This window comes from Cyrtonyx montezumae, unplaced genomic scaffold (genome assembly GCF_038088225.1).
Source record: "Cyrtonyx montezumae isolate F1298 unplaced genomic scaffold, pur_monq_1.0 scaffold_18, whole genome shotgun sequence".
Classification (NCBI taxonomy): Eukaryota; Metazoa; Chordata; class Aves; order Galliformes; family Odontophoridae; genus Cyrtonyx; species Cyrtonyx montezumae.
In genome coordinates, this window is record NW_027071914.1 from 9,675,971 (window position 1) to 9,699,464 (window position 23,494).

Here is a 23,494-nt window from a genome sequence, read left to right on the forward strand (position 1 = left end):
AGCACAGTGATGCCACAGCCAAACCCATACTGTGCTCTGCAGTTTGCCATTGTCGTGCTGCCAGCATGTCTCTCTGCATCCCTTATCCCCGGAGAGCTGAGCTGCAGGGCTGAGGTCGGTGCCACTCCACTCGGTGTCATGGCAGAGTGCAATTGCTGGGGCTCAGCAAGATACTGTCTCAGCACAGCATAGCCCCACAGTGCCCCAACACCACTGCGGGAGCTCACCTGTCTCGGTGACCTCGGCAGGAGCCCTTTAAGCATTGGCTTCAACCACTTCTCCCACTGCCCACAGATGCTTGGGCTCTTGCCAGCGATAGCGGCCGTCCCTCCCTCCCTGCTTCCCGCCCTCCCTCCTCCCCGGGGCTGGGACGAGTGAGCGGGGCTGCTGCAGAGCCACGGTGCAGCCACCGCGGGGACGGCACGAAGGCAGCAGGGTGGGGGACACCGGGTCGGTCCCACCGCGCCGGGTCAGCTCAGGAGGAGCCGCAGCCGTCGGGTGATGGAAGGGCCGAGCAGCAAGAAGCGGCGGTGAGCAGGGCGTGCGCGGGGGGCAGCCCCATGGGGATTCGGTCACCGGAGGGGCCGGTGCAGCATGGAGGCTGCCATCAGCCTGCCCAATGCCTCCAGTAACAGCAGCCAGGATGGCAGCCCCCCACACTCGCCGGCTGCCACTGGGCTCATCCTGCTGGCCGTGCTGGCCGTGCTGCTGGCCACGCTGGTGGGCAATGTGCTGGTTGTGGCAGCCGTCTCCACCAGCCGTGCCCTGCGCGCGCCGCAGAACCTCTTCCTGGTGTCCCTGGCCTCAGCGGACATCCTGGTGGCCGTCCTCATCCTGCCCTTCTCGTTGGCCAAGGAGGTGATGGGCTACTGGTACTTCGGCAGCTTGTGGTGCAGCCTCTACCTGGCGCTGGATGTGCTGCTGTGCACAGCCTCCATCGGGCACCTCTGTGCCATCAGCCTGGACCGCTACTGGGCCGTCACGCGGGCGGCACGGCTCAACCTGCGGCGCAGCCCCGGCCGCGTGAAGGGGATGATCGGGGCGGTGTGGGCCGCGGCCGCCCTGGTGGCCATACCACCCCTCTTCAAGGCCCGGCCGCGGGCACGGCAGTGCGAGCTGATCGACGAGACGTGGTACGTGCTGGCCTCCTGCGTCGCCTCCTTCTTCGCCCCGTGCCTCGTCATGGTCACCGTCTACTGCCGCATCTACCACCTCACCACGCGCCGCAGTGCTGCCGTGCTCGCCGCCCGCCGTGGCTCAGCCCCGTGCCCTGGGGATGCCAACAGGAGGGCATCGTGGGCAGCAGCGCCGAGCCGACGGCACCGGAGCCAGCACCAGAGCGTGTCACTGTGCCGGCGGCGGTTATTGCGGGTACGGGAGCGACGCTTCACCATCGTGCTGGCCGTGGTGATGGGGGCCTTCGTGCTCTGCTGGTTCCCCTTCTTCTTCACCTACAGCCTGGAGGCCGTGTGCGGGGAGGGCTGCCGCGTCTCCAAGCCCCTCTTCAGCTTCTTTTTCTGGATCGGGTACTGCAACAGCAGCCTCAACCCCATCATCTACACCGTCTTCAACAGGGACTTCCGCGCTGCATTCCGCAGACTCCTGGCTGCTCTGGTCCGGCACGGCTCCTAGGGACCCTCAGGGCAGCTGTCTCCACTGTGCTGTGCCAGAGCTGGGGGATGGAGGGCTGTGCTGCTGGGTCTGAACTCAAGGTACTTCCAGAAGGGCAGGGTTTTGCAGGGTGGTTAATAAAAAAGGCGGAATTGCACACCCAGGGTTGGTGTCTGCATCCCAGGAGCGCTCAGCTCTGCTCCTCTCCCAGGTCATCCCATTTAATCCCAGTATCTCCTGCAGCTGTGGTTGACTTCTTGGTGGTGGCACCTCCATTGAGTGCCAGCAACCTGTGCCACCCCAACCTGGATGGATTTGCTGGAAACCGAGTAAATGCCAGTTCACCTGCCTGCACGTTTCCCTGAGCATCTTCTGGCACAAAGTATAGCGACAGACTCTGCAGCTGCTGCAGGACCTGTGTGGTAACTTCATGGTTGCTGGGCCATGCAGCACCTCAGCACAGCCATGTTTTTGCTGGGGCTTTCCAGGCTGTGCCCTCCAGTGTAATGTATGCCATGCTGCAGGGGCACAAGGGGTGCTGGGCTGAAATGGGATGCCCAATAGCATGCTTGGGGCTACAGGAGGAGAGGCTGTTCTCTCCTGAGAGAGCATAGGAGATGGGGCCACACAGAAACACAGGGCATGAGGGGGCAGGGGGCAATTGTAGTGTGAAGACCGAGGGCAACCACAGCTCCAGTGCCGGGCAGGGTGGGCCGGCCCCGCTGCTCTGTACAGACACGCAGAGGTCAGAGGAGGCTCGGCTTCTCCAGCTTCACAGCTCAAAATAGAAAATCTCAAAACATTAAACTTTTGCTTGGCTAAAAACAGCCGCTGGCGCCTGGGAGCCGGAGCCCAAGGAACGCCGGCCCTAGGCCAGCCCTGGGGTGCAGCGAGGGATGCACAGCCCCGGTCAGGGCATGGCACGGCCCCACTCCCCGTGGGGATGCTCCAGGACAGGGCCAGCGCTGGCACTGCCGCGGAAGGAGCTGCCCTATCGGCACTGCCTGCTTCCCTCCTGCAGCCAGCCTTCAGCCTCTCACAATTAAACAGCACTTTGTGACTAAAAATACCCATGAACGTGATGGGGGCACAGCTTGTTCAGCCGGGGAGCGACACTTCATAACCCACTGAGACATCCCGGACAGGTTGCTCCGTCCCCTTCTATTCAGGGTGCACAAAGCCAGCTTTACGCCCAGCAGCATCGCTCTTATTGCTGCTCAGCTGGCAAGCAGCACTGCTGGAAGGGCGATCCCCTGCGAGCACTGATTATCCCTGCCTCCATGTATTACTTGTGCTTGCCGGAGCTGAACTGCATCCTTTTCAGGCTGTTTCTCACATTTGTCCAGATTAGCTGGAACGATTATTCCGTGCTGCAAGAAGCGTGGGTTTGCAGAGCTCTCCTGCAGCCTCAGCTCCTCTGCACAGCCCCGAGCAGAGCCCCGGCTCCACCAGCACCAGGACACCCGCACCTGCCTTGATGCAAAGCACCATTAAGGAGGAAACAAAGCTGCTACCTACGGGGTAGGCGTGCAAATACACGCATACAAAACCACCGCGTTTGAGGCTCAGGTTTCAAAAGCCAAGCAGCCCTGAAAGGGGGAAGCTCTCAGCGTGAGCTCAGCCCGCAGACGCGGGGACGGCCACCGGAGCTCCTCGTTACCGCTGCGGAGACATAACCCAATGATGCAACGTCTGCTCCCCGGCGGATGCTGGAGGATGCAGCAGACCACAGCCATTACAAATGGCCCAGGCAGCGAGCGCTCACAGTAATGCCTTATTATCGGGAGAGATAATGAGAACAGGAACCGGCTCCTTCCTGCCGGCCCCCAGCGCAGGCTGCAGGAAGGCAGCCCGGCACCGCGCTGCTCGTGGGCACACAGCCTCGAGCACCGCGAGCACCCAGGGACAGTCCCTGGGAGACGGCGACTCCTCCGTGAAGCAGCGGGCAGGAGAGCCCACACCTGGTGGGAGGGCAACGGGAAAAGACCTTTCGGGTAAACAGAGAGAATGAGCCGCTGGGGACTGACGGACACCAAGCCACAACGACCACACAACCACCAGCACACAGACCCCGACCCTGCAGGGCTGCGCTATAAGCAGCCTCTTGATCCCACCCCCTAAGCAGCGCTCCTATCATGGCCCAGCTCGCTGAGGATTGGCAGCTCTGCAACCCAATCAGAGGCCGGAGTAGGCGGTACTGTAGCTTGGCGGGCGCTGTTACCGCTTGCCCAATCCTCGCCAGGCTCCGCTCTCTGACTGACACCTCCGTCTCCAATCAGCGCCCGCTCTCGGCCCCGGGCAGCGCTCCGCCAATGGCCGCCGCGTGACGCGATCTTCTCGCTCTCCGGCCCTCCCCCTCACACCTCCGCCCTCCCCGGGCAGCGGCGCAGCGGAGGGGGCGAGGCTTCCTGTGTGGGAGCCGAGCCAATGGGAGCGCGGCGCGGGAGGAGCGTGGGCAGGCATTGGTGGGTTGGGCCGCGGGGGGCGGGGCGTAGCGGCGGCGGCGGCAGCGGGGGGGGGCGGCGGCGGCGGAGCAGCTCGAGAGGAGTGGAGGGGACCGGCGTGGAGTCGGGCGGGAGGTGGCGGCGCTGCCGCCTGGGCCCATGGAGCTGGAGAACATCGTCGCCAACACCGTGCTGCTCAAGGCCCGAGAAGGTGAGCGGTTCCCGAGCAGCGGGAGGTGGCCTTGGAGGTGGGGGGGTGGTCAGGCTCGGGGCTGGGAGGGCCGCGCTCCGTCCCGGGGCGGGGGTCAGGGCCTGCCCGCAGCGCTAGGCGGCCGTGCTGCTGCTCTGAGAGAAGCTGCCCTGCTGCGTGCCTCCCGCCTCAGACCAGGAAAAAAGTTCATTTCAGGCCGACGCACCGCGCTGAGACCGCTCCTCCGCACGCGGGGCTGAGCCGTGCGCGTAGGGCCCTGTGTCAGGGCAGGGCCTGCAGCGGGCAAAGCCCCAGCGGCGCCGAAGAGACGTGGGGACCAGGAGCTGAGGAAAAGGAAAAGACCTCGAGTGGCTGAGGGAGAGAGTGGGGAGCTCTATCGCACGGCGGTCTGGGTCTGGCTCTGTCGGGGAAATTCATTAGATCACATAAGGTGGTGGGGAAGCACAGCCCCTTGTTGCTGTGGAAGGGCTGTGCTGTGCAGCTGGCTGGGCCGAGTAGTTTCTGAGCCCAAGGGGCCCACTTAAATCCGGTTAGAGGGCTTTAGAGATTAGATTTGTGGGAGCAGAGAGCATTGAAATTAAATTTTCCTGGGCAGAGACTGTTTTGAACTGCTTGGAAATCAGAATTCGTTCAGATACTTCAGGCGTGGTGGTCATCAAGCAGCGAGTGGGGAATCCGGCTGTTGCCGTTGTGGTTTAGCTGGAGCCAAAGCCAGACAAAACCAAACAGCAGCACTTGCAACTTCAGGACATGAAACTTCTCTTGACCCGTAGCAGCCAGGAGCATAGTTTCTGCAGTGCTGCTTTTGAAGTGGAGTTGTGTGAGAGGTGTGGGACAGCTGCTGCCCTGCTTTCAGGTGCTCCTCTCTGCCTTGTTGGAGAGCACTCTGTGTAATAAGGCCCATGCACACGCCCGTGCTCAGTGTGTGCCATCAGGGTGTGGGCAGCAGCAGGCACAGCAGGAGGGTGATTCCCGTGGAAGGATCCTTCCCCTGTTGTTCCCTTTGTCTGCTTGTGCAGGATGGGATGTGGCCAGCACCAGAAATGTGATGAGCTCTGGGTCGAGGCTGCCTGCATCTTGCCCTGTCCCTGAAAGGGAGGTTGCTGTGTGCTGCTGGGACAGAGCTGCTTGGAGTGCAGGTCCCCACTCAGCTGTTTGCTCTGTTGCCTGCAGGGGAGCACAGACTGCAGCTCCTCATCCTCAGAGTACCATGGGACATAACTGCCTTCTCCTATGCGCTCATGGAGGTGAGCACGGCCTGTGCTCCTGTGCTCTCACCTCCTGGTTGCCCCTGTCCTTATTTGTGGCCGTGAGCTGTGGCTGACAAGGTGTCGGCGCTGCTGGTTTCTTCCACCCCTGCTTACCCTTGAGTCACTTCCTTCCTGAGTTTGTACAATCGTGCGGCCCAGCTGCCGCGGGGGGCAGATGCAGCACAGCCACCCAGTGGTGCCAGGGCTCAAGGCTGCAGCCGTCCCATCCCACCCCACCTACCCCACCTTACACGCCTGTAGTGGAGGTGCTGGAAGCCAGGAGTATGGGTACAGAGAACATCTGAGGGCCAAGTCACATCTGTGGTGGAGGAAAGCATTATGAAACTGTTTCTTAAGAGCTGGCAAATGGTGTTCTACACTGATTTCAGAGTGCCGTGCCTTTGGCCCAACTCAGCCGTGATGTTTAGCACGTTTCCAAAGTCAGGGGGGAGTTTTTGTGTTTGTTGGCACTGAGCAGGAGGAGCACGATCCCTAGAGGTTGGCTGATCTGAGCAATCAGGCATGCAAGTATTCCAGTACTTAGTGTTTGCTATGATGTAAATTTTTTGGTCTATCTAGGAGTTTTCCCACCCTTTCCTACAGCACTGGGCATTTACACCAGCACCTGAAGATGGAAAAATATCTAATTCTTGGATCTTGCTTTTCTGAGGCTGGCTTATCTCTCTAGAACAGTGGGAGTGTCCCCACTTCACAGGTGGGAAACTGAGGTGATGAGCCTGGGGCAATGCAGTGAGTTGTCTGTGGAGCTGGGATTAGAGCAGGAATTCCTGTCTCCCAGCTTCATGTCCTTTCCCTGAGAGCCCCTCCCTGCAGTAAGCAATCAGTCTTAGAATGAGTAGGTGGCATGAATCTTAACTACAGCAAGAAACTGGCAGTGAAGAGCTTCACACCGAGCAAGGTTTGGCCTCAAAAGGGCCTGGGAACCAAGCCACAGAACAACCTATGGCTATAGGCACTCCTCCCTCTACCATGATTTTACCATCTTAATGGTAAATGAAATGTCCATAGGAAAGGCCTTATTGTCATTTCTTTGTTCTGCCTTTTGAACAGCCAGAGCACTCGGTCCTTCCATTTCCTCTGGCACTCAGCTGAGGCTCCAGCATTTCTGGCTGGAGGCAGTGATACCTCTTGGTGCTGCCCGGGCTCCTGGCGCAACAAGATTCATCTGCAGTTGGACGTTCCTCGTTCCTAACTCATCCTGCCAAATCTGTGTGCCCTGCAGGTGGTGGCGGAAACCGGAAAGGCAAGAGTAAGAAATGGCGCCAGATGCTGCAGTTCCCGCACATCAGCCTCTGCGAGGATCTCCGGCAGGCCCTCGGTGAGCAGCAGGGCTCTGGCAATGGGCTGTGGGGCACTGTGCTGCAGGAGGCAGGTGATCTGAGCACAAGTGAGCTGTGGAAGGGTCTGAGATGGGTAATAGGGCACAAATCCTGGCCAAGAGCACACAGGGTGCAGGGGAGGAACCGTGGGCAGGTAAGTCACAGCTGCGTGGCACTCACTGTTGATGTACCCACAAGCCTTGTAGATGGTGAGAAGATTCTGTAGAGATATGCATCCTTCTGTGCACAGACCTGCCCAGTGTTGTGAGCATGTTGCTCAGGAGTGCCTTTGCATAGATTACAAACGTCCTACTAACATCTTCCTGCCTCTCTGGCTGATACTCAGCCTCAGCCCTACACTGCAGACCTCAGCTTCTAAAGCTAAAGCAGCAGCTTTACTTGAGCAGAATTGGGTTCTTGCTGTGCAGTATGGATGAGAATTGTACAGCTGAGTAGAGCTTGGTGTATGATTTTAGTTTTGCACTTTGTACTCTTCATGATCTTAATGTTTGTGCAGCATGTTTGATCCTGACATTGTTCAAGATTGTTTGGGGAGTTGAGTTGGAGGGTGGGAGTGATCTGCTTTCTGGGAGGGGAGAGCTTGTTTAAGTTGTCGTTCGAGATTCATCTGCCAGCTGGAGAGTGGCACGGTGTTGACTTTGTTTCAGAGCAGGTGTCATCAGGTTGTCTGGGTTTGGGATGTGTCTGCAACTCCAGTCCTCAGTTCTCCACTGCTCAGGTGTTCTAGGTCCTGGTACTAGGTCCTGGAAGTCACTCAGAGTGGTTCCTTTTGAAGGCACATGGGACCGTAGCACTTGGAGCCTCCATCATCCAGTTTATAACTTCCAAGCCCACAACACCCAGTTTGCCTGCTTCATGCTGGGCATGCTTCCCTGGCTGCCTCCACAGTTGCTGCAGTCAGCTGGAAACTGCAGCCTTGATACTGGGACATGCTGCCTCTGTGGAGCAGATCCTGAGCACTGAGGTGCTTCTGGCATGGGCCGTTCATCATGGCCATCCCACCCTGCCTGTTGTGTACCCTCAACAGAGCTTTCCCTCCAGCTGAGGGCTGTCCTCTGTGCACAGCTGCACCTCTGTGGGTGTCATGATAAGTTTTTCCTTGGACGTTTGTCTTTGTGCTGGCCATTTGTTGGTGAGGAGTGCTGGTGTTTTGCCATCTCTCGCTGGCCCGTGATGCTTCCAGCCTCCACTGTCACCTCCTGTGCCCAGTTCCCCTTGCAGAGGCATGAGGGCAGTGCTCTTGCAGATGGTGTCTGCCTTGTTTGATTTCTCTGCATTCTGAGTCTGAGACATTCCCAGACCCTGTGTTCTGGTGGCTTTGTTGTCCCCTGGCAGCCAGCTAAAGGTGTGTTCACCTCCTGTTGTAGAGGCTGGGTAGGGTCACCAGTGTGGTGGTGCTGCTGCACAAGTAGGTCTGTGTGCCCTGACCACAGAGAGCAACCTAGTGTGTGCCTGGGCAGCAGCAAGGGTGACTGAAAACCCCCAGTCTCGGTGGCAGCAAGCTCCTGTCCTCTGCATCGGTGGGGAACTCCTTTCTCTGCAGATGAGCAAACCAGCTGGGGCAGCCCGGCTGGTGAAGCAGCCCTCACCCTCACTGCAGCCCAGCCTCTCCACGCTTGTGCACTGCCAGGGAGCCACAGCTTCCTCAGGAGAAGCTGCTGCATGGTGGGGGGACACCATCAGGACCCAGCAGCAAGGAGCACAACGAGCCTAGGGCAGGGTGAAGTGTCGAACTGGAAGCGCTTTGGACAGTCAGAGGTGTATGTGCTTGATTCAGAAGACTGTGGGGAGATGGGTAGAAGGAATCTCATCGGGGGAACTGAGCTCCAGGGGGGCAGTGAGATCTTACTGCAAATAGGCAGCTGTTCTGTGGAGCAGGAATGTGTGGTGGTGATGTGCAGCATTAACGGGACATGGCAAGAAGTGGTTCCCCCATGTTGGCGCCACTGCTTTCAGCAGGCTTTGTGAAGCAGAGTGATTTGTGAGAGTCATCAGAGCAGCACTCTGCCTGGGAGTTCTGCCTCAAAACAAACTCAGTGTGTTCCATAGGGCCCAGGGAAAGTTATGTATCTGATCGCCATGGAGAGAGGATCAAGAGGAGAGCCTCCAGCCAAGCAGGAGATACCAAGGTCCCTTGTTCAAAGCAAGATGGGGATACTGCACTGAACAACAATTCAAACCTTTGCTAGGGAAAACCTTCCATAGAGGGTCATATAAGCTCAGCCTGTGGCTTGTCCCAGCTGGGTGCATTTCTGTCTCCGGGAAGCCCCAGGATGGTGGAGCCCCTGAGCAGCCAGAAGTCTCATCACTGCTGCCTGGGGCTGGGAGGAGGGCTGCAGCTGCTCCGTGGGGGCTGACAGTGTGTGATCTCCACGTTTGCAGAGCGAGACTACCACAGCCTGTGTGAGAAGCAGCCCATCGGCCGTATGCTGTTCCGGCAGTTCTGCGAGACGCGGCCCGAGCTGTCACGCTGCGTCAAGTTCCTGGATGCTGTGGTAAGAGCAAAGCCTGTCTGGCTTCCTTGGGAAGACAGCAATGTTCTTGGCATCCTGGGCATGGTTCAGCTGGCTCTGGGTGCTCAAACTATTGCCAGGTACTACTGGGCAAGGAAGTTTTCCTGTGAGTTGCAGTTTCTCCGAGACAGGGCTGGGCCTTTGCTTAGGGAGGTGTTCGCCAGAGATCTGGTTCTCCAGGAAGGCACAGGATTGCAGTACCTGGGCAGGGTGTTGCTGCTGTGCAGCTGTTGCCTGGTAGCGGGGCCTGGTTCCCATCAGGGCCTGCCCCTGATCGTGTTTGCTTTTTGCAGGCTGGGTACGAAGTGGCTCCAGATGAGAAGCGAAAGGAATGCGGGCAGAACCTTATTGAAAAGTACTTGAAGCCAAAGGTGAGTGAGAGGGCTGTGTTTGCTGCCTGCAGTAGTAGAACAGCTGACAGTTGTCATTACCCATGTCCTGCTGCAGTGCTGGACAAGATTGTGAGGGCAAAGTCTACCTCACAAGTGCCTGTGCTGCTTTTCCCACTGATCCTGAGCTGTCCCTATGGTTTCTCCTTCCTGACAGGACCCTTGAGCTCTGCCCCCCCACTGACTCTGTCCCTTCTTCTCCAGAGTGAGGACCACGTGCCTGAAGTCCCCTCCCAGCTGGTGGATGCCTGTTGTGAGAGGCTGGAACAGGAACCTTCCAAGGAACTCTTCAAGGAATCCACTAAGTGAGTAGGGGCTGTCCTGCAGCTGTGTCACAATACTGTGCTGGATGCTGCAGCCAGCTTACCTCGTCCATTCTACTCCCTTCCTCCAGACATCAAAGATTGATGCCAGGGATAGGACTGTGCAGGATGGGGCCTGGATGGTTTGAGGCTAGTGGTGTGCCACAGAGCTCCAGGAATTCAAGGAGTTCTCACGGGCTCTGGGAGCCTCAAGCTGCTGCAGAAACCTTTGTCACTCCTCTCAGTATGCCATGGGTCTGAGCTGCCTTTTGGAAAGACACCATTCCAGGCAAGCTTCAGAGGCTGGCCGTGCTGTTTCTAGTCTTGTGCCTGGATCTGGTGGACACTCATTGTGCAGAGCTGACTGCAGCAGTTCTAGTGCCAGCTGTCCTCTCCCACTGGCCACAGATGTGGTTGCTGTGGCTAGATCATGGTAGCTGTTGCTACAGCAATCTAAGGTCACTTCTGTTCCCTGGGCTCATCACAGAAACAATGTCTGAGGTCGTGGCTCCGGGTGCAAAGAGGAAGCTGTTAGGCAAACCAGGCTTACAGCCCCCACCCCTCCCTGAACAGTAGCAGCAGCACGTTGCCTAATCGAGTGCAGGGCTGTGGCAATGGGTTTGCTGCAGTCTTCTGGGGAACGTTAGCTCTGTGTGTGGTAACTGGTGTTGTCTGAATGCAGAGCCTCCGGGCTGGGTCCTGCCTTCTCTTGGCAGCCTCTGAAAAAGGAAGAGCCCATCCGCTTTGCCTTGATGCATGTCTCCAGTCTAGACACTAAGTCTAAGGTTTTCTGTTGTGCTGGGCAGCCCTGGCACCAGCCTCTTAGGCAGTTAGCTCTTGAGCAGGATCCCCCGTGGCCTTTTGTGCTGGATATTCATCTGAAACTGAACAACTCAGTGCCTGGTGCTGAATGTTGCTAGTAACTTTTAGCAACTGATTACAGCCTTGTGCATGCGTTTGCCCAGTGAGGGGCAATTGCAAAGAGTCCTATCGCCCCCCTTTGTCCCACAGCCACTGCTGAGAGGCCACAATTAGCAGTGCAAGTAGTCCCAGGGTGCTGCCTTCGTCACAGCTGTGCCTCCAACGCACCTTCCTTTTGGATCAAGACTTAGCACAGAGGGTGGGCTTTAGGGCCAGAGCTGTGCAGGGTGTGTGGGTGATTCAGGGCAGCACGATGCCGAGTGGGGGACTTGGCAAAGCCACGGGGCTCCTGGGACTCCTCACCTCCTGCTTTGTGGCTGTGAGCAGCTCTCAGCTGCCTTGCTGGCTCTGCTCTCTCCTAGGCTTATCCATGACTACCTGAGTGTGGCTCCCTTTGCTGACTACCTCGACAGTTTGTACTTCAACCGCTTCCTGCAGTGGAAATGGCTGGAACGGTAACGTCCTCTGAAATTGCTGGGAGACCTGCACCCTGTGGTGTTTGGGCTGCCTGAGGGATCTCTAGAGCACCTTCCCTGCCAGGCCAAGGGCCTGGCCTTTGCACTTCCTTTCCTTCAGGGCCCTCTGTTGGCACAAGGAGCCTCTACTGGCTGCCCTGGCCTTGCTCGCAGAGAAGCGGGTTCTGCTTGAGCAGTGGTTTCACAGCAATCCATGTGCTCTCAGGCCAGGGTATGGGGGTGGTTTGAATTTCAGCCCTCATTCTTTTTCTGTATCTGTCTCACAACAGCTTAATTTGCTCCACAGGCAGCCAGTGACCAAAAACACTTTCCGCCAGTACCGTGTGCTAGGCAAGGGCGGTTTTGGAGAGGTGAGTGGCCAGTATTTCCTCTGTAAATACAGAGTGGGCAGGTGGGGTGCTGCAAGCTGCTCTAGCACTTGGAGGCAGGTGCTACTGGCTGTGGGATTTTTATGAGATGTTTCTTTGGGCTCTGTATCAGACTTTGCTGTTCTTTAGGCCTTGTGTTATCTCAGTTCCCTTCTGATAGACAAGGGCTCCCATCTTGCAGATGCAGGAGGTGCAGAAGGTGGTTGCACAGAGTAGGCAGCATGTATTTTGTGGTGCCTGAGTAGAGAATAATTTTTTCCCTATTCTCTTAACAGAGGGAACTGCAGTCCTGAAAACTGCAATTCCTTCAGGCTTCCTTTTGTTTCTAGACTGGCCTTCTGTTTTTGCACGCACCAGCCGTGGTGTCTGCTACAGGTGGCAGGGCCATTTCATCCCTCTGCTCCTTATCTGTGACACCTTGAGGTGTTGCTGTTCCCTGTGTCTTTGTGCTCCTTGCTCACCTCAGTGTGGAGCTGAAACCAGGACATTCTGCACCTTCCTGTGCCTCACTCCAGGAGCAGAACCTAGACCCCCCCCACCCTGGAAACAGCAGTGGGAAGGTGTTGAGCCTTGTCTCCCACTCCAGGTTTGTGCCTGTCAAGTGCGTGCCACAGGGAAGATGTATGCCTGCAAGAAACTGGAGAAGAAACGGATCAAAAAGCGGAAGGGAGAAGCCATGGCCCTGAATGAGAAACAAATCCTGGAAAAAGTGAACAGTAGGTTTGTAGTAAGTACATAGGAATTGCTCTCACTTTGCTGCAGTGGTTGATTCTTCCCACGGCCAGCTGGCCTGGCTCTTTGCTCCTCACTCTGTGTGGAAAGGCTGGAGGGAGCAGGACCTGCCCCTATGGAGCAGGGTCCTGGTCACAAGGCTGGCATCTGGCAGGACCTCCCACTGCCTCCACAGAATGACTTAAATGCCTCTGGACTGCCAAATGGGCAAAAGCCTAGCCCTGTGCTTTGTGGTGGATAGCCCTCTCCCTGGCTGTGCAGAGGTGTGAACAGTCTGAAACCTCCCACTGCAGAGGATTCATCAAATGGTGCCCCAGGGTTGCTGCTGGGTGCTGTTTCCCCCCAGAGGGGAACAGTTCTGGCTCAGGGAGATGAGTGTCCTCCCTGTCTGAGGAAAACTGGGGGTGTGCAGGGGCTACTGGGTACTTCCAAATCTTCCCTGAGTTTGAAAACCCACTGTCCCCTCTACAAAAGCTCGTCCTATTGCTGCCCATACCCTGGCTTCTTTGGTGACAGAGTGCCCATCAGAGTGTGGGTGCCTCCCTCTTCCAGCTGTGTCTTCTAACAGCCTTTCTGCCCTGAATTGCAGGTGAGCTTAGCCTATGCATATGAAACTAAAGATGCTCTCTGCCTAGTGCTGACCCTCATGAATGGAGGGGACCTCAAGTTCCATATCTACCACATGGGGGAGGCTGGCTTCGAGGAGCCCCGGGCAGCTTTCTATGCTGCTGAGATCTGCTGTGGCCTCGAGGACTTGCACCAGGAGAGGATAGTGTACAGGTGCGTGCTTCCTGGCCCCAGCAGGGAGACTGGCTGCAGGAGCAGGAATGTTCCTGCTGCCCCTACTAGCACAGCTGGGACTGTCTGTTCAAGAAAATAAGCTCAGGCTTGAAAGCAGCATAGAGCTGGGCGAGAGGGGATCAGGAACAGAAAGCCGATCTCACTGGAGACTCAGAAAGGCATAGCCTGGCTTCCTAGTGCTGGTGAAAGATCACTAATAGGATGTGAGTGCTTGTGATTGCCTCAGGCAATGTGCTTGGGTGCTCAACTACACAACCAGTATTGACACTAGAACAAAGGATAATCAGACACCCATAGGCTCAAGACTGGGAGTTGGGCAGGAAGGAAGACAAGCTGAGTGTATTGTACTCTGAGGACTGTGTGATACCTTGGGCCAGAAGGTCCCTTCTTGTCTTATCTGTGCTTAGACCCAGGACAGGGCAAGCAGAGGAAGCCTCTGCTCCTCTCTTGCGTAGCCTGCCTTATCTGCAGTTCTGCTGTTCCTTCTGCAAAGGAAGTAGACAGGCTCAGCCTCCCCTGGAGTAGGGGTGAAGGTTGCTCTACCTGGGGAGGGAATCTTACAGGGCTAATTCTAGGGTCAGGGCTGCCTACAGCAGGCCTTTGCAACCCTCTGCTGCTTTCCTGTGATTTCTTGAGATGTTACTGATTCCTGTGTCCTTCGCTGTGTGCCATAATGGGCTTCTTGTTGATCAAGTTTCTTCCTTCCTAGGGATCTGAAACCTGAGAACATATTACTGGATGACCATGGTGAGTGCATGGCCTAGGTCCTTATGCTTGAGTTAGGGTTGCTCTGAGTTCTGGGCAACTTCAAATATTTTCCCATGACTTTGATTTGTTAACTCGTGCCCTCCTCTGTGTAGGTCACATTCGCATCTCAGATCTGGGGCTGGCTGTGCATGTGCCTGAGGGCCAAACAATCAAGGGACGTGTGGGAACAGTTGGCTACATGGGTAAGTGATCCTGGTTTAATTAAAAAGCTGCCTCTGACTGCACTGTACTGTATTCTTCCTGACCTCACATTTTCTTCACTTCTGCTTCTGTATAGCTCCAGAGGTGGTGAAGAATGAGCGCTACACGTTCAGCCCAGACTGGTGGGCACTGGGCTGCCTGGTGTATGAGATGATTGAGGGACAGTCCCCCTTCCAGCAGCGCAAGAAGAAGATCAAGCGGGAAGAGGTGGAACGGTTGGTGAAGGATGTGCAGGAGGAGTACTCAGAGAAGTTCTCGCCCTCCGCCCGCTCCCTCTGCACCATGGTACGCGTGCAGCCCTGTCCCCTACTCCCCCTTTGCACACAGCAACCAAACATCTGGACTGCTCCCTGTAGAGGCACAGGTTGGAAGGAGGTTCCCTTGCTGTGGCTCTGGTAGCATAGTGCAGGAGGGTCCAGAGTGCCTTAATTCCTCACTCATGGATGCCTTGTGAGCCCGTGTTGTTTCTGGAGACGTACTGCAAGAGTCCATGAACCTCAGGGCTGCTCCTGCTCAAAGTGCTGTGCCCAGGGCACTGATTTCCTTGTGTTACAGCTCCTGTGCAAAGACCCCCTGGAGCGCCTGGGCTGCCGAGGAGCTGGGGCTAGGGAGGTGAAGGAGCACCCTCTGTTCAAGCACCTCAACTTCCGGAGGCTGGAAGCAGGCATGCTGGATCCGCCCTTCAAGCCAGATGTAAGTGCCTGTCTACGTCCTGACCTCTTCAGTCACTGATATTGTCAAGGGAAGGAGCCCTGCATTGGCTCACCTGAGGAGATGGGGTCCGTTGTTTTTGGGGCTGCTGCTCTGGCCATGCACCTAAGAGTGAGCTGCTGGTCACAAGTGGATCTGGCCAACGCTCCCTGCCTGGCAGAACAGAGCTCAGGCAAGCAGGTAGAAGGGGATCATGCTTGGCCAGTATCCATGTTGTTTCAGTGGGTGTTATCACTGTGCAGCCTGGCATTAGAGCAATGTTTGTGCTGTTTAGCCCCAGGCCATCTACTGTAAGGATGTTCTGGACATTGAGCAGTTCTCTACAGTGAAAGGAGTGGAGCTGGAGCCCACGGACAATGACTTCTACCAGAAGTTTGCTACAGGAAGTGTGCCTATTCCTTGGCAGAATGAGGTGGGTGGGAACTAGCATGCACACCAGTCCTTTTTTTGCAGGACAGGTCTTTGCCCCTGCCTGTGCTCACCGTGGCTGAATGCAGTGTCCTGCAGGGCAGGCAGCAGGAACTCTCTGCTGTCCTTGTGCTCTGCTGGGCCCTTAGTTGACAGGTTTTGCGTGGCAAATGCTGCAGCCGTATTTGCCCTTTTCCAGATGATTGAGACAGACTGCTTCAAGGAGCTGAATGTGTTTAGCACAGATGGCACAGTGCCCCCAGACTTGGACTGGAAAGGGCAGCCTTCACCACAGCCCAAGAAAGGGTTACTCCAACGCTTTTTCAGCAGACAGGTAAGAGTGCTTGCCCAGCATTTCTTGCTAAGCCCTGACCTCCCGCTCACCAATGCAGATCTGTCAGGAATGTGGGCACGTAGGGGCAGTAGATATGAGCCCCCATTCTGGGCTGAATCCCAGGGCTCTCAGGAGGTGCCATGCAAGGCTGCAGGGAGCCACCCGTTGTCTGGCTGACATTCACATTGCTGCATGTTGAGGGGGCTGGTATGGAGTGTCCTGGCTAAACATGCTGCAGTTGCACAGAGAGAGTGATGCCGCTGACGGCACTAAAATAGCAAGTCTTCACCCTTCCTACATGAATAATACCATCCCTGAAGAAGACCATCTTGCTGTGGGCAGTGTGGGCAAGACCTGCCCAAGGATGGGCTGCCTGGGGTGGGGGTTGAGCTGTGATTTGCCACGTTTTCTCTTTCCAGAGGTGAGCAGTCTCTCCTGGCTGCTCTGCTCAGGGAAATACCTGGTGGCCCACGGACATGGCAAGATCTGGGAAAGAGGAGTGTTGTCCTTCAGTGTCTAACCCCTTCCCCCAGCACAGCACAAGCTACTTGTTGTTCTAACTGCCCCTTGAGCCACTAATCCTGCTCCCTGCTCTTGCTGCCTTCCCCACTGTGGGGGGGGATTTACCCTCAGCTTGAGCCAAAGCTGCCCCTATACTGCTGCAGCAGGGAGCTCTGCTCCCACAGGGCTGCAAGAAGGACAAGATTCCCTTCTGTCCTCTCTTTGGAAGGGTTGAGACACTGTGAAGAGTTTGGCATTGTCCCATGCTCAGGCTCCCTCCCCAGGGCTTCAGCTGCTTTCTTTGACCTGATGAGCCCTGAGTGGGGAAGGCTGTATGTGCTGTCCCCCTGGGTGGCTGTAGTCTATGGAGTCCATCTTCCTCCAAGCTTCTGAGCCAGTCAGCTATGCACTCACAAGTATGTCTTGCCGGGAGCTGAACCCCAAGATGCAGCTTTGTTTCTCTGCCAGAGGGCAGCTGGGTTGTGTGACTGTGCTTACCCTCTGCTTGCTGTGCTCCTCTCTCCCTCCTTCTCGTTGCCCCTTCTGACTTCAGGACTGTTGTGGGAACTGCAGCGACAGTGAGGAAGAGCCCACCCGGCTGTAGAGCACAGCCTGTTCTCCAGCCCTTGGGACCCTCCTGCCTCTCCGGGTGCCCAGAAGAACAACAGCCCAGCCTGAAGGACAAAGGTAGCAGTGGCCCCACGAGGTGGATTTGTTTACAACTTTACATGTCTTTTTCTGAAGACTATAAGGATGGCTCCAGCGCTGACAGCAGCACGTGGCACCTCTGGCTGCGGGTGAGCCATCATCCCCAGGACAGAACTGCACGCTGCTGAGTGCTGCTGAGAATGGTGCTGCTGCCCACCAGCTGCTGCTCCCCTCTGGGGCCAAGGGCAGGAAGGAGGGATTGTGCTGGCGTGGGCCGAGGCCAGGCTGGAGCAGCTCTGTTGACACATTCCATGGTGTCGAAGTGGCACTGCAGGTTTGGTGTATATTTATATATGTCAGTCTGTACATATCACATGTCAGTTTTTAACCTATGGGTGGGGGCCTGCACTGCCCCCACTCTGTCACAGGCACAAGTGTCCTCCTATGGGGGGAGCGACGGTCCCAGCTTTGTACCTGGGAGTCCTGGGCAGAGGCCTTCTGTGCCTTGAGGTGCCTAAAGCATCTTTCCTGGACCTTTCTGGCCCTGCTGAGGCGTCCCTGGCTCCAGAGGAGTCCATTGCTCAGTGGTGAGGCGCAGGAAAATGCTGTGCCAAAGCGTCTCCCATTGCATCCTGGCAGGAGAGCATCACTGCCTCATCCCTGCTTCCCTGCCTGCCGGGGCCTGCTTTCTTCTGCTTTGTCTCACACATGCTGCCAGCTCCTGGGCACTGCTCCTGACCCCTCCAGCCTGCTGGCAGCCTGCCTGCAGCACAGCACAACTGTGCCTGCAGCCACTCCCCCAGCACCTGCCCAGCAGCTGGACCTGAGCGGTAGCCCTGACCCTGTGTGGTGCAGGGTTGCCCAAGCACGGTCCCACCAGCTGGGCTGGCTTGCTGGGGACACAGGCAGGCCCCAGTCCTGGCTTGGTTTTGGTGGCTGTGCTCCTGAGGTGCAAAGCTGTGGCAGGGGGGACTGTCCCTTGCCAAGGGCTATGACCTAGTGAGTGGGAGCAGGATCCAGCAGAGCAGTGCCTGAGGGCAGGGCATCAGTACAGGGGCCTGAGCCACCAAGGGGGTCGTGTGTGCCCCCAGGGAGCTCAGCCTGGTTCTGCCCCATCCTCATCCTGTCCTGTCCTGTTTGTGAGTGTCCCAGCTGTGTTCCTAGCAATAATTGGTCTTGTGTGTGTGTATGTGTGCGTACGTGTGTGTGTGCTGCTGCCCTGTGCTCGTTCTGAGCCAGGCCCCACGGCAGGGCTGAGCACCAACTTGGACCTGTGGTATCATTTGCTTGCCTTGCACTAAAGTTTGAAAGTATTCACATTTTTAACCTCTGGTGAAGCGTCAGATTTGTGCACCTCGTCTCACTCCGCCTTGACTCAGCAGCAGCACAAGTGTGAGCAGCGTTGGCCTTTAGGGCTTTGCTTATGGTGGGGACTGCAGGGGTCACTGCAGGGGCACAGAGCCTCACACCGCTGCCTGTCCTCGTGTGTGTGCTGCCATCCCTTTGGACAGTGTCCCCGGAGCTGAACCCACTGTGTGTGAGGCTGAGTGCTGCTCGCTGTCCCCTTGTGCGGGGGCAAGGGGCACAGCGTTCTCCTGTGGATGTACACCCAGGGTTTGGGGCTGCATGGCAGCCAGGAGGGGAGGCAGGGGGCCGGCCTGGCTGGGGCCATGTGGGGTAAGGTGAGCTGGGAGCCCGGTGCTGGTAGCAGGGCTGCTGGGAGCCTCATGCGCAGCGCGGGGTGGCCGTGCACAGCTGTGCAGGGATGAGAATAGCAAGTAGGGAGCGGTAGCTAGGGAACAGTTGCCATGGGAGCGGGCTGAGGAGGAGTTCTCACACTCTGAGGGGGCATCTTGGGGTAAAATCCAGGAATTCTCTGCAGCTCTGGAAGAAAGGAAGGCATTGGGGGGAGGGGTGGGAGGCAGAGAGCTGCACCCATGGCCTAGGGCTGGTGCTGCTGCCACTTGGCACTGCCTGGCCTGCAGCACCCAGGCACCAAGTCCTGGGGCCACAGTTTATTGGTGTGCACCGTAGCTCTGGCAGCAGTGCTGGGGCACTGAGCATCCCATAGAGCCACAAACATCACACAAAAAGCACTTGGCTTTGCCCTGCAGTGTCCCAGCCCCAGGGGCTGAGAGTCCCTTGACCCCATCTGTGTGTCCACGGGTGGAGAGCAGCATGCAGCACCTGTGCTGCTGCACAGCCCCTGGAAAAAACCCACACAGCGAACCAGAGCCAAGCAACGGGACCTTGGGTGAGCTGGGGGTGGTGGCAAGGGGCTGCGGGGTGCCCAGCGCCCTGCCTCGAGCCGTGGGGTGATGGATGCAGCTCCGCGCACGATTTTCAGGGGTGAAGGATGCTCTCAGCTGTTGCCTGGGCAACGGCTCCTCCTCCAGCCCACCATGTGGCTCAGGGAGCGCTCCCCCGCCTGCCTTCCCCCCCCCACCCCTTTCCCCCCCCCCCCCCCCCCTGCCGCCGTGGGGAAGGCAGCTCCCGGCCCCGGGGCTGGCGGGGCCGCCGGCCCGGCTCCCACCGCCCGCCCTCGCCCTGTCCTGACGATGCCCGTCGTGCCCCGCTCCTCATCCGTGCCCGCGGGGAGCTCCCCATCGCCCGCCCCCAGCGCTGCCCCGCGTCCGCCGAGCCGTGCCGCGCCGTGAGAGCCGGAGCCGGGTTCCAGCGAGGTGAGTGACGGCCGCAGCGATGGGGATCGCGGGGACGAGGCCGGCACACTGCTTCGCTTCTGGCACGGCGGCGGTGCCCGTCGTTCCCGGCCCGGCCTTGGTCCAGCGCGGAGGAGGATGTCCTTCCGGCCGGGCCGGACAGCGCGCCCAGTGTGCGGCGCCCACGGGGAGGAAGCGGCGGCGGTGTCACGGCCGTGGGGGCACCCCCGCATGGTGTCACCGCCGCCGAGCCCGGCTCTGGGCAGCCCTAGGGCGCCGCGGACTCGTGCCGGTGCCGCTCCTGCCCCGCGCCCACGCGGCCGTGCTCCCAGCGCAGCCACTGCCCGGCATCGTGACGGGGTGGCCGTGACAGCGGCTTGGACGTGCCGTGGAACAGCTGGTGATGGTCCCCCCCGTGGCAAAGGGCCGCAGCACGGCGTGCCCTGAAGGGATACGTGGCACAGAGCCCTCAGTGTCCAGTGCCACCTCTGACCCTGGAGCCCGCACAGGGGTCGCCATCGGCCACCGTGGGTCATGTAGCGGCCGGGGTGGCTGCCCCTGTCCCCGCGTGTCACCGTGGATGTGAGAGCGTGGTTGGGTGGCACCCCACGGCAGCCACCCCAGGGCGACGGCACTGCCACCGTACGGGGCTGCCACCCCCGGCTCCGTGCGGCTCACCCGGGACTCCCGGCAGGATTCCCTCCGGGCACCGCGCTCCCGTTCACCCTCTCCCCCCTCCCTCCCCGGGCCGCAATCATTCCCCGCCGGTGGCCGCGGGTCCCGGGGCGGGGGGGGGGAGCGGGGGGCTCCGCCGGCTGCCGGGTCCCTCCCCGAGCCGAGGGCGGGGCGGAGCGGCGGGGCGGGAGCCCGGGCGGGGCGGCGCGCGGCGGCGGCGGCGGCGGCGCGGGAGCGCTCACCGGAGACAAAGGCAGCGCCGGGAGGCGGCGGCGGCGCCGCGCACCGGGCGCGCACCGCGACCCCCCCCACGCTCCCCCGCCGCCGCCGCCCTATGGAGCCGCCGCCCGCAGCCTGAGCCACGTGCGCCGCCGCCGGTAACGGGAGCCGCGGAGGGAGCGGGCGCGGCGATCCCGCCTGTTGCGCGGCGGGGAGGGGAGCGGGGCCGGGGCGGGGGCGCGCGGGGCCGCCGGCACCGGGAAGCGGAGGAGGAGGAGGAGGAGGAGGAGGGAAGCGCCCCCGCCCCGGCGGAAACGCGTGCTCCCGGTGGGAGGAGGAGGAGGAGGAGGAGGAAGAAGGGGCCGCCGTGCCCAGCACCGGCAGCGGGGAGGTCCCCGCCGGGCGTCCCCATCCCGACCCCCGCAGGCACCGCGTGGGGATGCACCGGGCACCGGGACCCAGGCCGGGGTCAGAGGGGGACGGGGTGGGCCCGGCCGAGGTCAGAAGGGGTCGGGATGGGTCTTGCGCGGTTCCCGCCGCCGCCGCCCGAAGGAGCCGCGTGGGTGTCCCGGCACCCCCAGACCTCACGGCACCGCCGCTCCCCGAACACCCCCGGCCCCGACGTTCCCCCTCCGCCGCCATCCCCGCTGTACCCGCCCCCGGTCCCTAGCAGCTGCCATTCATCGCAGTCCCCAGCCCTGCCGCCACCGTCCCCGGCTCTATTGCAGCCGGGTCTAGCGAGCCGCGCTCGCGCCGTGCTGCCCTTAGCAGGCAACGCCAGATCGCGCTTCCCAGGGAAAGGGACCCTGCTCCCCAGAACCGCGCCCTCTGCCCCCACGGCAGCGCAGTGGAGCGGCCCCCACCACCCGGAACAGGGACGGAGCGCGGCTCCCCAGCCCCGCCGTGCCCCTTCCCTCCTTCCTTCCGGCACGGCTCGGCCGTCCGGCCCCGCTGCTCTCCTCGCGTCCCCTGCAGCTCCCCGTCGCGCTGTGTCCCTGCCGTGATCCCTCCGTGGGCGCATTGGCTGTGCCGCCCGGGGACCCTTTGCTGCGCGGAGGCACGTGGCACGGCCGTACTCTCCCTGTCCTCAGCTGCTGCTCCGGCGCTCGCGCACCTCTCCGTTCCCCCACTGTGTTTTCTCTCACACCGCAATAATAATAATCCTGATGGGTGCTTACGTGCCAGTCTGCAAGCACCCATGGGTGCTGCCGGCTGCTGTGTGCAGTCCTCCCAACCCCCCCCCGGGTGTGGTGCTCAGCTGAAGGTGACCGAGCTGTCACCTGCCTACAGCCGAGTGCTGTGCTGAGGTGACAGTCCCAGTGCCACCTCCTCCCAGATGTCCCCAGCGCTGCCGTGTGCCCCCTGCAGCCACGAGGCCACCAATGGCTGTGTTCCATGCACCATGTGCTGTAGCTGCTCACTCCTCCCTTGGGACACCCCGTGGCACCCCATGGGCACCCTATAACGCTGTGATGCTTCAGGGCACTGAGCACCGAGCCGTGCATTTGGGGCTCAGCAGGCAGGAGGATGCCACGTGGCCTTGAGGGCATCAAGGTGCAGCCCCTCGTGGCAGGGTGGGTGCTGGGGAGACGTGTGGGGGGTTGTGGGCTGCACACATGGAGCGAGGCACTGTGGGACCGCTCACGTCGGCGTCTGTCTCGTTGCAGGGTTTCCCCCAACCCCGTCCCCGTTGACCCCCCCCTCCCAGCGATGGGCAGTGGCTGGGCCGGGCACCGTGCCATCCCCGTGCCCCCCAGCCTGACCCAGCCCCGCGGCCCCATGGCGAGGACGGAGCCCTGACGGCGGGCGCCCACGGGCCAGGAGGAGACGGCGGTGGGCACGGCATGGGGAGGCCATCGGCCAGCTTGAGCGCGTCGGCCCTACCGCCGCCCTGAGCACCCCGACCCCAAACCCAAGGGCAGGGAGAGGCGGGGGCCTCCCGCACGGGCCGGAGGCGAAGATGGTGATGTCCCAGGGCACCTACACCTTCCTCACCTGCTTCGCCGGCTTCTGGCTCATCTGGGGGCTCATCGTGCTGCTGTGCTGCTTCTGCAGCTACCTGCGGCGGCGCGTCAAGCGGCAGCAGGAGGAGCGGCTGCGGGAGCAGAGCCTGCGTGCGCTGGAGCTGGAGCCGCTGCACTACGAGGGCTATGGGGGCAGCCCCCCCGGCATGGCCGTCCCCCACCGCCTGCGCCTGGAGCCCCACCACCACCACCACCACCACCACCACCCCCACATCCCACCCCCCCGGCCCTGGAGCTGCCGGCACGGTAAGGAGCGGCCGCGGAGCGCGCGTCCCCCCCAGTGGGGAGCACGGCGATGCGGGGGCCACGCTGACGCCCAGGGGGGGCTTTGCCCGACAGAGTCGGACCTGTCGAAGCCGCCGTGCTATGAAGAGGCGCTGCTGATGGCCGAGCCCCCCCCACCTTACAGCGAGGTGCTGATGGACACGCGCGGGCTCTATCGCAAGATCAATGCGCCTTTCCTGAGCCACGAGCGGCTGGAGAAGCAGGAGCAGCCCCCCAGCTACAAACCCCTCTTCCTGGACACCGGCTACGGCTCTGCGCTGCACCTGCCCCGCTCAGCCAGCCCCGGGCCGGCCTGCCCGGACCTCTACCTGCAGGCAGAGTGCTCCCCGCGCATGTTCCCCAGCTGGACGGACTCGGAGCTCAGCAGCAGGGACACCTTCGAGCCGGGGCCGTGGCACCTGCCAGTCTCCATGCCCCTGTTCGGCAGGACTACGGCTGTCTAAAGGAGGGGTCGCAGCCACCCAAGGGTGCCCCTCTGGCACGGGGGGGGGGGGCTCAGCTGCCCTCCGTGGGTACCCCGTCCCCGGCGCGGGCCATCGCCGCCAGCGCGGAAGGGGCTGGTTCCCCCTCTCGCCCCCTGCTGGCACCTCCGCGGCCGGGGGGGGCTTGGAGCCGGGCTCGGACTCTGCTCTGTTTCTTATTTTGTTTGTTACAGTTTGAGAATAAAAGTTTGTGGATCCG

The 23,494-nt window shown here is 60.1% G+C and overlaps 3 protein-coding genes across 6 annotated transcripts; all 3 read left to right on the forward strand.

Annotated features, from left to right (window-relative positions):
• The first annotated feature begins 223 nt into the window (after nucleotides 1–223).
• On the forward strand, nucleotides 224–1,748 carry LOC136047687 (alpha-2Db adrenergic receptor-like). Its single transcript, XM_065734978.1, has one exon. The coding sequence runs from the start codon at nucleotides 595–597 to the stop codon at nucleotides 1,630–1,632; it is 1,038 nt and encodes a 345-aa protein (XP_065591050.1). The 5' UTR covers nucleotides 224–594; the 3' UTR covers nucleotides 1,633–1,748.
• A 2,410-nt stretch (nucleotides 1,749–4,158) lies between these two features.
• GRK6 (G protein-coupled receptor kinase 6) lies at nucleotides 4,159–22,606 on the forward strand. 4 transcript variants are annotated; one of them, XR_010622096.1, is made up of 17 exons: nucleotides 4,159–4,266; nucleotides 6,760–6,855; nucleotides 9,260–9,372; nucleotides 9,684–9,761; nucleotides 9,984–10,084; nucleotides 11,365–11,457; nucleotides 11,765–11,828; nucleotides 12,433–12,573; nucleotides 13,168–13,358; nucleotides 14,089–14,126; nucleotides 14,240–14,329; nucleotides 14,425–14,633; nucleotides 14,904–15,041; nucleotides 15,334–15,471; nucleotides 15,667–15,801; nucleotides 22,172–22,467; nucleotides 22,560–22,606. XR_010622096.1 is itself a non-coding variant. In XM_065734591.1 (16 exons), the coding sequence occupies exons 1-16, from the start codon at nucleotides 4,215–4,217 to the stop codon at nucleotides 16,224–16,226; spliced, it is 1,683 nt and encodes a 560-aa protein (XP_065590663.1). In that variant the 5' UTR covers nucleotides 4,159–4,214; the 3' UTR covers nucleotides 16,227–17,157. The 4 variants fall into 4 exon arrangements, 3 of the variants coding, with proteins under 3 accessions (XP_065590663.1, XP_065590662.1, XP_065590664.1); XM_065734591.1 differs by lacking the exons at nucleotides 22,172–22,467; nucleotides 22,560–22,606 and adding an exon at nucleotides 16,221–17,157; XM_065734590.1 differs by lacking the exons at nucleotides 22,172–22,467; nucleotides 22,560–22,606 and adding an exon at nucleotides 16,856–17,157.
• On the forward strand, nucleotides 22,465–23,256 carry PRR7 (proline rich 7, synaptic). Its single transcript, XM_065735061.1, has one exon. The coding sequence runs from the start codon at nucleotides 22,465–22,467 to the stop codon at nucleotides 23,254–23,256; it is 792 nt and encodes a 263-aa protein (XP_065591133.1).
• Nucleotides 23,257–23,494: the final 238 nt, after the last annotated feature.